This window comes from Drosophila subobscura, chromosome O (genome assembly GCF_008121235.1).
Source record: "Drosophila subobscura isolate 14011-0131.10 chromosome O, UCBerk_Dsub_1.0, whole genome shotgun sequence".
NCBI classification, from domain to species: Eukaryota; Metazoa; Arthropoda; class Insecta; order Diptera; family Drosophilidae; genus Drosophila; species Drosophila subobscura.
This window is the reverse complement of record NC_048533.1, coordinates 9,969,250-9,982,746: the sequence shown is the minus strand read 5'-3', so window position 1 is coordinate 9,982,746 and position 13,497 is coordinate 9,969,250. Positions and strand designations below refer to the sequence as shown.

General features: G+C 44.0%; 2 protein-coding genes across 4 annotated transcripts; one reads left to right on the top strand and one right to left on the bottom strand.

Annotated features, from left to right (window-relative positions):
- Nucleotides 1-61: 61 nt before the first annotated feature.
- Nucleotides 62-689, bottom strand: LOC117897436 (protein EARLY FLOWERING 5-like). 2 transcript variants are annotated; one of them, XM_034806275.1, is made up of 4 exons: nt 597-689; nt 339-535; nt 236-280; nt 77-201 (listed from the first exon to the last, which is right to left on the bottom strand). In XM_034806275.1, the coding sequence occupies exons 1-4, from the start codon at nt 605-607 to the stop codon at nt 185-187; spliced, it is 270 nt and encodes an 89-aa protein (XP_034662166.1). In that variant the 5' UTR covers nt 608-689; the 3' UTR covers nt 77-184. The 2 variants fall into 2 exon arrangements, with proteins under 2 accessions (XP_034662165.1, XP_034662166.1); XM_034806274.1 differs by having other exon boundaries at nt 62-280.
- Nucleotides 690-1,998: 1,309 nt separating this feature from the next.
- LOC117898647 (neprilysin-2) lies at nt 1,999-12,504 on the top strand. 2 transcript variants are annotated; one of them, XM_034808217.1, is made up of 11 exons: nt 1,999-2,058; nt 2,310-2,417; nt 8,925-9,445; nt 9,509-9,723; nt 9,783-9,959; nt 10,017-10,393; nt 10,602-10,631; nt 11,187-11,596; nt 11,662-11,912; nt 11,981-12,167; nt 12,235-12,504. In XM_034808217.1, exons 2-11 carry the CDS (start codon nt 2,401-2,403, stop codon nt 12,384-12,386), a joined length of 2,337 nt encoding a protein of 778 aa, XP_034664108.1. In that variant the 5' UTR covers nt 1,999-2,058; nt 2,310-2,400; the 3' UTR covers nt 12,387-12,504. The 2 variants fall into 2 exon arrangements, with proteins under 2 accessions (XP_034664108.1, XP_034664109.1); XM_034808218.1 differs by lacking the exon at nt 10,602-10,631.
- Nucleotides 12,505-13,497: the final 993 nt, after the last annotated feature.

Genomic DNA, 13,497 nt, shown 5'->3' with positions numbered 1-13,497 from the left:
ATTTTCATTTAAGTTTTTTGATTAAATTTGATAAATTTAATTTTCTTTTTATGTGTTTTAACGTTAAAATTTAGGAAATGTATATATGTAAATTACCGCAAACGGTCACCCTGCCCACTACATTCTGGCGGCGGCGGACTGCTGGGCTCTTGTGGAGACGCTGCGCTTGTTAACTCCACAGCGACTATTGGTCGCGTTGCCATCATTTCACCCGCCGCCTCAGAATCTGGCGCCTCAAGTTCCCTATTTTCCATCGCCAGGGTTTCAGGTATTGGGGGCTCTGGAAAAAGAAGTGTTCGCTGTATAGATGTTCAAATACTATAAAATTGCTACCTTACCTATCAAAACCTTTTCCAAAATTTTGGGACCATCTGGCGGCGGCGGACTGCTGGGCTCTTGTGGAGACGACGCTTCGCTTTTAACAACAACGGCCGGTGTTTGTGGCGGCCGCCGCCGCGTTGCAGCGGGATTGGCAGTACGATTGACAAATTCGATTACTTCGTCAATTTCGTAGCCAAAAAGAGCTACTTTTAAACTGCAAATATAGGATTAGTTCTTTAATAGAACACAAAACACCAAATTAATAAATTACTTACCGTTTGGCCATTATCACTTTCAACCGTGGTCACACGTGCATACATACTTATGCATGTGTTTGTTTTCACCACGGCACTCTTTCGGACCATCTCTAATCTTGTCTCTATCCCGTTCTAGCGCTTGACTTTTTGTGCGTGGTGAATAAGTGGTCATCACATCAAGATGGCTTCAAAATAGACAATATGACAGACGCGAATACCCTAATGCATTTCCTATTAAATGTTATACGTACATTTACATACGTACATATGAATGTTGTGTATCGAATATATTATATAATACAGCATTCATATCAAGGATATACTTAATAAGGGGGTTTCTAGTATTGAAGGCAAACGTCTTCCAAAAGTGCATAGACCATAATGTTTCGAGAGCACTTGAAAAAAAACCTATACATGCGAAGCAGATCTAGAATACACACACAGTTGTGTTCAATGAAATAGTAGTGCCGCGCCTCACAATTTTCAAAAAGTATTTTTCCGATTTGAACAAGTAATACCTGTTTATAAAGCCATTATAAGGCAGAAGTACTCCTGAAACATCTTCTAGTTTTTCATTAATTAAATGAAATAGTAGTGCTAGGTGCTAGGTGTGAAAAAGCCGCTACCTACCCGTCGATGGCCAGTGGACAGTGCCAAATTCAACAACCTGTAATACAAAATTACTTCGAAAGATTTATCAACTCCCTGCCCAGAACATTGCCTTGAAGATCTTAAGATTTACTTCCTATTACATTGCATCCCGCCATGTACATACTTTGAAATTTTATATCGAAAATAAATACTTTTAATACTTTTTTTCCGACCAATCAAAATTATTCGCCAAAAGGGCAGTGTTACAGGTTTTCAGTACTTATTTATAACCGGAGTTGGCAGTTCCGCAACTGCATCAAAGTTGTCCACACCTAAAGTTGCGCGCACTGTTGGTACATTTGGCGGCATATTCGAAACATTTGGCTCTTTTTGGTGTGTTTCATTTTTAAATGTAATATATTAAATTTAATTAATTATTTAGCTTTAATAATTAGATTAATGCATTTTTGGTGAAGTGCTGTTATTTTAATTGTTTCATCTTCTCGTTTACTCTCTCTCTCTCTCTCACTCGCTGTGCCCATCCTATGCCCTATGTATGGAGAATACGGAATGGGCAATGAGTCTGTAATGAGCAGCGGTTACTTGAAAAAAGGAATGAAAAAAGGCAAACCATATGTGCATAAATAATTCCCAAAGTTACATTGGCCATGAATGATCTGAAAAAAAAAAAAAGATATTTTCGAAAGATTTCGAACCTTCTTGTCTTCGCGCTCTGACTCGATAGAGCATCCAAGCTCCATCAATGGGGGGCAAAAACGGGGGCTCAGCTCACGCTTTTGTTTTTAAATAGAGGCGATTTGTCAGTGCAGACCACAGTCGTCGCTTGCCGCTTGTCGTCGGCTGTCGAGTTTTACCTACAAATCGTTGAGTGGGTGAAAATATGTACAACAAATACCTCTGACAGTTTATTTCAAATTTGAAGCTGAAGAGCGCAGTGTAAAGCATTAAATTTCCTGCTAAATACTTGAATAAATAAAAAAGAACAAACATTGGCAAAGATTAAATGCATAAATCGAATCGGCAGTTCTCTTGCGGCGCTCAAAACCATTTTAATTTGAAGTTTGAGTTGAAGTTTTGGTTTCAAGTGTTTAATAAATACAATTAATCTATTTTTAACAGCTTAACAGCGTCTCGTTACCTGCAAGATAACAATATTAAGCAAACCAGACGCGTCGTAAATCAAATATTGTTAAACAGCTAAACGGCCGACATGCAAACAGTCATTAAGTAAGTTTATCTTTGTTAATAATGTAGTTACAGCCAAAGCACCAGCTCCTCGTACTTCACATAATGCACAGCCACAAGTTTGAAGACTCCAAATTCCCAACCATCCATAGGTTTCTCGATCCCCGTTTGCCACCTCGGGTGTTCGGACAGTTTCACTAGCCACCAGCCACCCTACATAATTATTTATGTATACATAAACTCGTACATATATGCACATATTTTATATGGACACATTGGAAAAAGAAAGTTGCGCATGTTTATTGAAAACACGTTTCGTAGGGGGATACGGTACGATATGCTGGGGACGCCACTCCACTCCGGCTTATCACTCCGGCAGTGGCAATGACAGAGCCGGTAAATCTCTGCCTCTGCCTCTGCTTTTTATTTGTATTTTTATAAAACTTTTTGTTTTGGTTGGAAATTCGAGAAACGGGTTTCCAGTGGGGATCGGTTGGGTCTTAATCAGGTTCACTCAACCAAGACGGACTGGGATCGGGATCGGGATAGCTCTCAAAAAAGAGTCAAAGCCTGAGCATTCATTCAACTTTTGCTAGGCGACTCATTTTAGTTTTAGTAAGAACTTCCATTACCTTCGAGACCCAAGCGGAGCCTAAGTATTAGTAATATTTATTTTGTTGTTAATCAACGCGTGTCCAGAGTTATTTAAGTGCTCGCAACATACAATTTAGATTTGCTTTTGCTGTTCCCACTGCTGACTGTTTTGCATTGTTCTTTGCTGGCACGAATGCTTCCTAGCCGACTCCATCCATCCGTTTATGAATCATTTGAACAACATTCCTATTGTTCCGCTAATGGGTCTCAAATATAATTATTCAATGAGCAAACAGATAATACTTACAAAAGATACAAAAATTAAGCAAAACCCCCAACTGACTCGCTGAACTCCCACCGCCAATTTCCAAATTCCTTATCGAAATACCTTTTCGCCGGCAGAAGATCACTTTTGTTTTTAATTAAATATAAATAGAAGGTTATGTTTACGTGTATTTCGGGCGCATAAAACGATTTATGTACGGACGTTTTTTATGCGCAAATTTGTAGGTCAAAATTACGTAAGCGAATCATTTTTTGGCTATTTTTTTGTTGTCGTGCCTAAAAAAAAGGTCGTCTCGTCTCCATATCGCTCGGGTTCGATTTCAGACGCAAACTCTCAACAATAAAAGGCTTTGTGGACCGGACCCCCGGCGCCTAAACACAACTAAAAGCAAAAACAAAAACAACAACAAAAAATCACACCTTTAGAGGCTCGATTGCCTTACCGGTTTCGGCTATTTGACTAATTCTGAATGTGCTTCTTTATTTTTGTCCCAAGTGATTCTAAATGGTATTTGGGGCAGACAAAGAGCTGACTTGAGAGCCGAGAAATCAGCCAAGAACCAAAGTGATTTGCCTTTTTTTCTTCTCTCTTTTTATTTGTGTTTGCCTTTGAGTTTGTGGTGCTGTTTGGCAGCTATTTGCTCAATTGCATAATTAAATGCACGCAGACCTTTAAGTGCAACTCCAATTATGGTCAGCAATGCTCTGGCCATGCGGCTGGCTGCGTTTTCATTTCAGTTTTTCTTGACTCTTGGGTTCTTCTGAAGGTGAAGTGAAGTCTGTGGTTAAGAGAGCTCCCACCGCCGTACTATGCAGAAATAATAACTGACCTTTCCCTTTTTAATTGTGCTTGGCCACAGCACAGAAATGTTGAGATTGAGATATGTAATCGTGGCGGTCAGAGCTTCGTTTTGGTTACCCAATGGCTATGAACCCCAGAGGTCATTGGATTCTCCGTGATCAACACTTTCTCTTTGTTCTGCTGGCTGACAAATTCCATCGAAATGCACGTCTTGGCCATGAACCGCAGCCAAAGTCGCTTCCTCGACAGCTGATTCATTCGCTGGTGCTGAAAGAATCCTCACACCTGTCTCTGCCGAATTTCATCAGATCTGTAATTTATGGTGGCCAATCGACTCGACTTGCCTCGCTTCCTTATGAACCGTACGTGAGTCGCTGGAAATGAACGCTGGAATGGGGCCAGCAGGCAGCTTAATTTCCAGAATTATTCTTGGTAATTCGACAAGATTTTAGAGCGTGTCGTCCACGTAATGGCTCGGTCTTTGACTTGTTCTTCCTCCCCTTTTTGCCACATAATAAAATGTGAATTGTTTTCTTATTTGTCTCTGCAGTGATTGATGATGGGGCGGAGCTTTGGGCTCTTCAGGAATTGTGGCTCTGTGTGTGGCTGGGTAATTGAACCTGAGAACGTGCCATGAGTCAGGTGGACTTGAGGATCGCTTGCGAGTATTTTGAGTATTTAATGCACTCTCTTCGCATGTTGCCTCATTCCCATCACTTCTGTATTCCTATATTTGAGGTCAAGCCTTGAAAATGGGTTGACACACCATTTCGCTCTGGCAATAAATCTCATGCGTGGTGCATATTAATTAACTGAACTTGGGGGCTATTGTTAACAACTATTTATGTGTACAATGTTATTGTAAGGCCTATTACCTATCATTGTCATGTGCCAATATTTTCAGTGTGTTGCGTGTGTGCGTTTTGGGCACCCTTCCAATTGAATGCAATAAAATTATATGCTCATAAAATTTGACAATTTCCATTATGTTGGCATGCAAAACGCAACTGATTTTTTGGCTACCTTGGCGGCTGGGCCGGGCCGTGCTGGGCCGACAAGTTGTTGGCAATCCTGCCACATAACGGTAATTAGGCGGCCTTGCCTTCGGTGGACTCGACGCCGTGGCAACATCAATTCAATCAACGTCGAGCCCCGCGGCTGTTGCGTCTTATTTTCCCTTTCCTTCGTCCATCAGCAACTCCTACTCCCCCACTTCCACTTCCACTTCCACTCCCTCCCGTCTGAGCATCGCATTCCCCTCGTGGACTGCATTTTGTTGGCCATTTCGCTGTGGCGCTTCCAGAGGAGCTTCCGTTGGCTTTTCCTGCCCCGAGCCACCATTAAAGGTAGCAAATTAAGTGGCAGGGCAAGGAAGGCACTGGGCAAATTGCATTGTCGCTGATTTCTTCCTGCTGGCTGGCAAATTGCACTCTTCCTGCTGGTAAATACATTTCGAGGGGTTTGTCGCTGGCTGTTACCTGTTGGATCCATCTCACTCCAGCCATAAGATCAATCCACTTTGGGCACCAAGTTCAAGTTTAAGCCTGACAAAAGAGAAAGCTTACGCGCACCTCAATGGATTTGCATAGAAATCAGAAATCAGAAACTCAGATATCTGGTCTACATATCTCTTGTGTCTGCCATTTATCTAGATTTTGGACTGAGATTTGCCCTGGACAAATGCGTCTCAGAGTGCAATCCCTGACATCTTAATGAGCGCGCACGGCATAGATACGACAATTATACGAGTATCTATGTACATACATATGTAGCTACAGATACACTCTCACTGGGGAGCGCGACTCAGTTGGAAAGATATGAAAGCTTTTCGTTGGGCAAGGCAATTAAACGCGAGTAGACTCGAGCTCATCTCTGGTGGCATCTCTCCATCTCTCGCACAACGAAATTAAAATGTATTAGGTAATTGTGTCTGTGGCACAAATTAACACTTGAAAGGCAATTTGTCGTGGCATTTTCTTTCAGGGGGAACTACGACAATGTAACACGGCAGCCAGTAAAAGCCAAAAAGAAAAACTATGCAAACACCAGAGACTGGGAAAGCGACTTGCCTTGCACGTGCCCACGTATAAGCGTACGTCAATTTGCTTAATATTCTTATGATTTACGAATGAGTTGCAACAAACAAAAGTTAAAACTTCGCAAAAGCAAAAGCTCGCTTGTGGGGCGGTCTCATTAAATATCGAACAGCTGATTACCATAGCCATAAACACAAATTGGTTCCCTCACATTTGCCAACTATGTCATATGCGTCATGCTGCAGCTAACATGCTCTATAGGAGGGAGTGGAGTTGCTCTGCTACTACTGTCAGCAGAGTTGCCATATCTGGGATCCACAGGGGATAAAGGCAAAGAGGTGAAGCAATTACAGTTATTCATTTAAAAGTGTGTGAGTCAAACAGCTTCATAACAGTGCAATGCACCGTTAATTAAGTAATGTGCCCAAGGAAGCGACATTGGCAAAAGTTTTACTTTTGGTAAAATAATATTTGTATGGAGATAACATTGCTGAAATGTCTGTGCTGTCAATCTAGGCTTTGAATATTAATAAAGACACTGGCAGAGCGGACACTGCCAGAAACCATCAAAAACGTATTAAAAGGCAAAACAATAAAAACAAAACACAGCCCCGACAAAAAGTTTCCAAACGTCACTCACACAACGCACACAGACTCGAAATATACCTAAATATACATACTTATATGTATGTATGTGTAAGCATCATACGCGTGTGTACGAATCACGTGTGAGCGTGTGTGGGTGACGTGGCCACGTCAATGGCAAAAGCACACCGCCTGCACTTGACACATTTATTGGGCGCAACGCAACTCGTCCGCCGACGACAAGACACAGCGATGAGGATGAGGATGAGAATGAGAGACAAAAGAAGGGCTGGGGCTGGGCCGACCTATTGACATGGGCGCACCCGAAGCCCCCTGGGGCACAAGAACACCGCACCCGCACCCACACCCCAACGTCCAGCAGCTGCCACTTACATAAAGTTGGTAACACTTGTGTATTTGTATTCATCACAGAGAGAGAGAGAGGTAGAGAGAGAGAGAGATAGGTATAGATATCTCCCATCTGCATGAATGCATCTGGGCATCCATCGGAATCACTGATAAGGCGCGACACAGCGTCAATGGGAATGCAAAAGTTGAGGTAATGTTAGGCCCGGCTTTGGGTAGCATTATGGCTACAGGTTCTTGGTTGTCGGTCGTGATAGGAGGGGAGGGGGGAGGATTGCTTAAAGGAAATGCCGCCAGATAGCGAGGAATGACGGCGCACGATTCTCGTTTTTGTGGCTAATTGGGGAAGCTCCCTCAGCGTGGCAATCATCTATCATATTCGGCATCAACAGTGTGTGGGATTATACATACAAGATGATTGTGAAGATTATCTACATACATATATATATCCCATATGCGGAAGGGTACTCAAGTTTCGATGAGACCCTCAACTACATAGAGTTTCTGCTCATTCACCGCTTGCTCCGCTCAGTCTGTTTATTTAGCATGTTTTGTGTTAGTATGCCTCGAGTGCTGCTGCCATTGGGAAATCCACTCAATGAGAACACAGCAGAGAACACACTCTCGGATCTGCTGGGGCCACCAAGTCGAGCTGGGCTGAAAATGTCGTTCAACTTTGTAAACTTCGCATCATTACCTGCGTTTAATTGCAACCGTGCAAATTGGTAATATCATTTACGAAACTGGTTAATCGATTGGAATTCTTTTCTTAACATTTCGACATCTTAACCAGTTCTTTCTGTAATCTTTGCTGAAGTAGAATTCATTAAGTCGCCAATAATTGGCACAAAAAATTCGAATAAATACGATATACTCGTGCGTGCTATGTGCTGCCAAAATGTTTGATAAATGCTGAAAACAAATCAAATATGTAAATAAGTTTGCCAAATTCAGCAATAAACTTATATGGGAACTTTCAAGAGCGTCGCACACATACAAACATAGATCTACAATATGGTGGATATATTTGATTTATTTATTCCCTTTTTTGTGGCTTTGGATTGGTACAAGTTCAGGCACATTAACCCAGATAATTACTCTAACATTTGGCGTGACTTTTCGGATTTATATCTCATAGAATGGTACATATCTGTCTGCTAGCGTTCATCGTATTGGAGCTGACCTTTGCCCCTTAATCGTGGTCGCCAGCAAACGCTTTTACGGCCCGTGACTTAATCGCTCATTAAAGCATCTTCGCCATAAATTTTGTGTTATTATTTTACAATTTTCAGCCGTAATTGAAGCGTGCAAATATTCATCAGTTTTCAGTTTCAGTTTTCCCTTTTTATATTTTGATCTACTTACACTTTGAGCACGGAAATGGCTGAACATTAAAAAAGCTTGAGCCAAACGCCCGACACAGACTCCACTCCGAGCGCGTGTGTTTGGCTGTGGGCTGTGGGAGAGAGCTTCGCTGGGCATGGTCTGGTTGGTTCGTTTCGTGTGCCAGTAAATCCGCAAAAAATAAACAAAATGTCGTAACTACTAGCACTACCACCAGAAATGGCTTTACAAACTTGTGCGCACAAAATTCAACCAGTTGAACTGGCAACAAAAAAAACTATGAACAATTATTAAAGCCACAAATTGCCAGGCGGCAGTGGCTCAGGTGGTTGCGGGGATCCATTGACAAATCGGAAGTGAGACCAGTAATTACACTGAACCACAGATTTCTGGTCAAAGCTTTTCATTTGAATGATTGCCACATTAAGAACTTATCTTAAAGCTACTCAGAATCTTCGTACTTGTAGCAGAGTGCGCAGGAATGTGGCAGAGAAATCGAAAGTTTCATTAATTCTTTTATTCTTCTTTGTTTTACAGGAACCCAAGCTGGTGGCGACGACGCACCAAGTTGGAGAGAAGCCTCCTCATTGTCAGCAGCATTCTGTTCGTGGTGGCAGCAGCCGTCTTGGGCCTGTGGCTGAACGATGTCCTCAGGTCGCGTGGCAAGAACATGGGAATGGACGGTGGAGAGGCTCCAAAGGCCACGGCCTTGCATGGGGACACCACCAGCATGAACCAGGTGCCGGTGGCTCCGGTCAAGGGGAAGACGGAGATGGACAATGCCTGTCTCAGCCGGGAGTGCATCCACACGGCTTCGACGGTGCTGCGGAAGATGAAGCCCGAGGTGGAGCCGTGTGACAACTTCTACGAGTTCGCCTGCGGCACCTACATCGAGGAGGAGAACATTCCCGATGACAAGGTGGCCATCAGCACGTTCTCGGTCATTTCGGACAAGCTGCAGGAACAGCTGAAGGACATCATCACCGCGGACCGACCGGACACGGAGCCCAAGCACTTCCGCCTCCCCAATCTGCTCTACAAGGCGTGCATGAACAAGAGTGAGTGGTGGTGGAGTAGACTCTCCTGAATGGTTGCTAATGGTTGCTCCGCTTCTTCGACAGCTCTCATCGAGTCACGGGGCGCGGAACCCATCACCAGAATGGCCGAGTCCCTGGGCGGTTGGCCACTGCTCAAGGGCGACGCCTGGAACGCGGACAACACCTGGAGCTGGCAAGAGCAGGTCAAGAAGTTCCGAAACGCCGGCTTCAGCATGGACTACATCATTGACTTTTCCATCGGAGTGGACCTACAGAACAGCACAAAGCGATTGATTGATGTCGGTAACGAAATTCCACCTGAAATGAAGCATAACTGAGGATTTTCTATGAATTACAGCTGGACCAGTCGGCTCTGGCACTCAGTCGTGAGTATCTGGTCAAGGGCTTCAATGAGACCCTGGTGACGGCCTACTACGACTACATGGTGGACATTGCTGTGCTTTTCGGAGCCAACAAGGAGCAGGCCAAGAAGGAGCTGCTGCAGTCTCTCGAGTTCGAAATGGCACTGGCCAATGTAAGTGATCACAATCCCAGTTCCAATTCCAAATGTCATCATGTTCTCCTCTTTTAGATCTCGTGGCCAAACGAGAAGCGTCGCAACTCCTCGGAGCTGTACAACCTGCGCAGTCCGCAGCAGCTGCAGGCCGCCTATCCCTACGTCCAGTGGGTGGACTACATGAATGCCCTGCTGCCCGAGGGTCTCAGCATGGCCGATGACGAGATGATCAACCTGTCCGTGCCCAGTTTCTTCGAGGATCTCGGCAAGCTGCTGGCCAAGACGCCCCAGCGGGACATTGCCAACTACATGTTCTGGCGCATTCACTCCTTCTCGATTGGCTTCCTCAGCGAGGAGTTCCGCAAGCGGCAGCTGCAGTATGCGACGGCACTGTCGGGACGCCAGGAGCAGGAGGCGCGCTGGAAGGAGTGTGTGGACATTGCCACTGGCAGGTTAGTGTTGCGAGTGGGCGGACACACCCATTCGGCTGTCTTCTGGGCGGGGAGGGAGGCGATGCGATGCCTCGGCTTAGGCCTACATATGTATACATATTTACATACATATATGTATGTAAATGTATGTATTTATGTACTATGTACATATCTGCAGCAAGTTTTACTTGTTTCTGTATCTTCTTTTGATTTCTTTGTGACTTTGCAGCATGGATGAAGAAGAAGAAGATAACGATAGGTACTTGAAACATTTAGAGAAATGCATACCAAAAAATAAACAAAACTATTCACACGGGAACTATAATACACACACACACACCCAACACAACAAACACACACACATACATACAGCTATAACCAAATGCACTAACCAGACACCAGACACCAGAGACAGTGGCACCCACCCAACAAAGAAGGCGAAATAAACCCGTTGGTCCATTAATAGTGCTAACCACAGAGAGAGAGGCTCACATTTAACGTTAGCTGCTGAGTGGGTTTTTCTCTCTTTTTTTGAGTTTGAAGTGCACTTTTGTTCACGTTCGATCCTATTGTGGCTATTTTACTTTTGTTCCTCCACTTTCCTTACCCATGGTAGCCCCAGTCGACCTAACTTAAGGCTTTTATCTTAATTATTCATATTCATTTTGTGTCTCACTTTCACGCCAAACTCTACCTGCAACCATTTCAACAACTGCACAACAACAATCTGCAATCAACAATCAACAATCTCCAATCAACAATCAACAACAAACGACATCACATCTAATTAATTAACATTCGAACACGTCATCAGCCTGGGAATATCGGTTGGTTCGCTCTATGTGCGCAAGCACTTCAACCAGGACTCGAAGGCGAACGCCTTGGACATGGTCAACGATATCAGAGCGGTGTTTAATGACATTCTGGACGAGGTCAACTGGATGGATGCCAAGACCAAGAAGGAGGCCAAGCTGAAGCTGCACAGCATGGCCACGCACATCGGCTACCCCGACGAGATGCTCGACAATGAGAAACTGGCCAAGTACTATGCCAAGCTGGACATCAATCCCGACAAGTACTTCGAGTCCTTCCTGGGCATGAACATCTTCGGCACCGACTACTCGTTCAACAAGCTGCGTCTGCCCGTTAACAAGACGGACTGGGTGCGTCACGCCCGTCCTGCCATCGTGAATGCCTTCTATTCCTCCCTGGAGAACAGCATACGTAAGCAGAGAGCAAGCCCCTGCCAAGTAGGGATTCTAATTTACTCTTCCCTTTGACTTGGACAGAGTTCCCTGCCGGAATACTCCAGGGACACTTCTTCAATGCCCAGCGTCCCAAGTACATGAACTTTGGAGCCATTGGCTACGTGATTGGCCACGAGATCACCCACGGCTTCGACGATCAGGGACGTCAATTCGATGTCAAGGGAAATCTGCGCGACTGGTGGCAGCCGGACACCCAGAAGGCATACCTCTCCAAGGCCCAGTGCATCATCGACCAGTACGGCAACTACACGGAACGTGCCACAGGTCTCCACGTAAGTCAGATATCCTTTTCGGCAGCTTGGCTCAGCTCTAAATGGTGTCTTCCCTCCTTCCCTCCCAGTTGAATGGCATCAATACGCAGGGTGAGAACATCGCCGACAATGGCGGCGTCAAGGAGTCGTACATTGCCTACCAGCGATGGGTGCAGAAGCACGGAGAGGAGCCGAAGCTGCCTGGGCTGGACTACACTCCGCAGCAAATGTTCTGGATCTCAGCCGGCCAGACCTGGTGTGCCAAATATCGCAAAGGTTAACTGAAATTCCTCAATATTATTTAGATCTTTATACTGAAGATATATCCTTTTTCTGCCTGCAGAATCGCTCAAGATGCGGATCACCACCGGCGTGCATTCGCCGTCTGAGTTCCGTGTGCTGGGCTCGCTCAGCAACATGAAGGACTTTGCCAAGGACTTCCAGTGTCCGGAAGGTTCCCCCATGAATCCAGTTCAAAAGTGTGAAGTGTGGTAGAGCGGTCTCGGCCACCAGCTGTTGTTGATTTGGTGGCAATTAGCCAATAGAAAGCACATCGTAAAGGCGTCGATCAGGCCAGCATATAGAAGGGCTAAGCTAATCTCTCGTAGAAATACAAATACAAAGCTTATATTAATGCACAACACAACTGTGTGCATGATGTAAACAACTTATTTAATAAAAATTTGTTTATATGTATGTAAACAAAGTCCATGAGGCGCTTCTTTTGTCTGTTGACTCTCGTCTGGGGATGATCTACTCCGTAATGTTAGTGGTGGAATCAACACAGTGGACAGGATTAAAAACTGGCAAGGTGCTGGCAAGAACGGGGTTTATATTTCAGATCCACTCACAGCAAAACAGATGTTCAATAAGTTTCAAATTCCACCTGATCCTCCCATTATACATATGTATGTACAATGTCGATTTCATTCAAGCAAATGATAGCCGCTGGCATTGGTCCCACAATTGCTGCCAACATGTTCGCTGCTCACATGGCTGCCAACATGTTCCACAAATGACGTAGAGCGAACAGCAACCTAGCTTGACGAATGTAAATATCAGAGGGACCATTCACGATATATTATATACTTTTGGGGATATTTACCAACTTTTAGTACCCTTGGACATCCTCGAATTGAGGACATTTTGGAAATCTCTGGCTCCAAACAAATCAATATGTGTTGGTGAGCCTCTCAACGAAATTTTGCAGATTATAGATACCCAGAATGTACACACTAGATCATTTGGTATATACAAATGTACATACATAGAAAACATATGAAAGGGTTAAAAGCATTTCAGTCTAAGAAAAAAATCATTGTTAAGCTTCAAAAGCAGCTGGTAACATGAAATTTTAATATTTATTATAGTAAGTTGGGTATAAAAGTGCCCATACTATACTATGCTATCGGCTGGTCATACAAAAAATTCTAAGACGACACGTAACTTTTAATGCTATTGTGGTTGCCCTTTTTAGTTTTAAGCTTATTTTGCAATCAATCCAATAAAGATATGTCATGAAAATCAGCCAATACTGTGGAGAATTGAGTAATGATTCGAGTTAAACTACATTTTTAAAGCTGAGAATCCTAACCACCTAGTAATA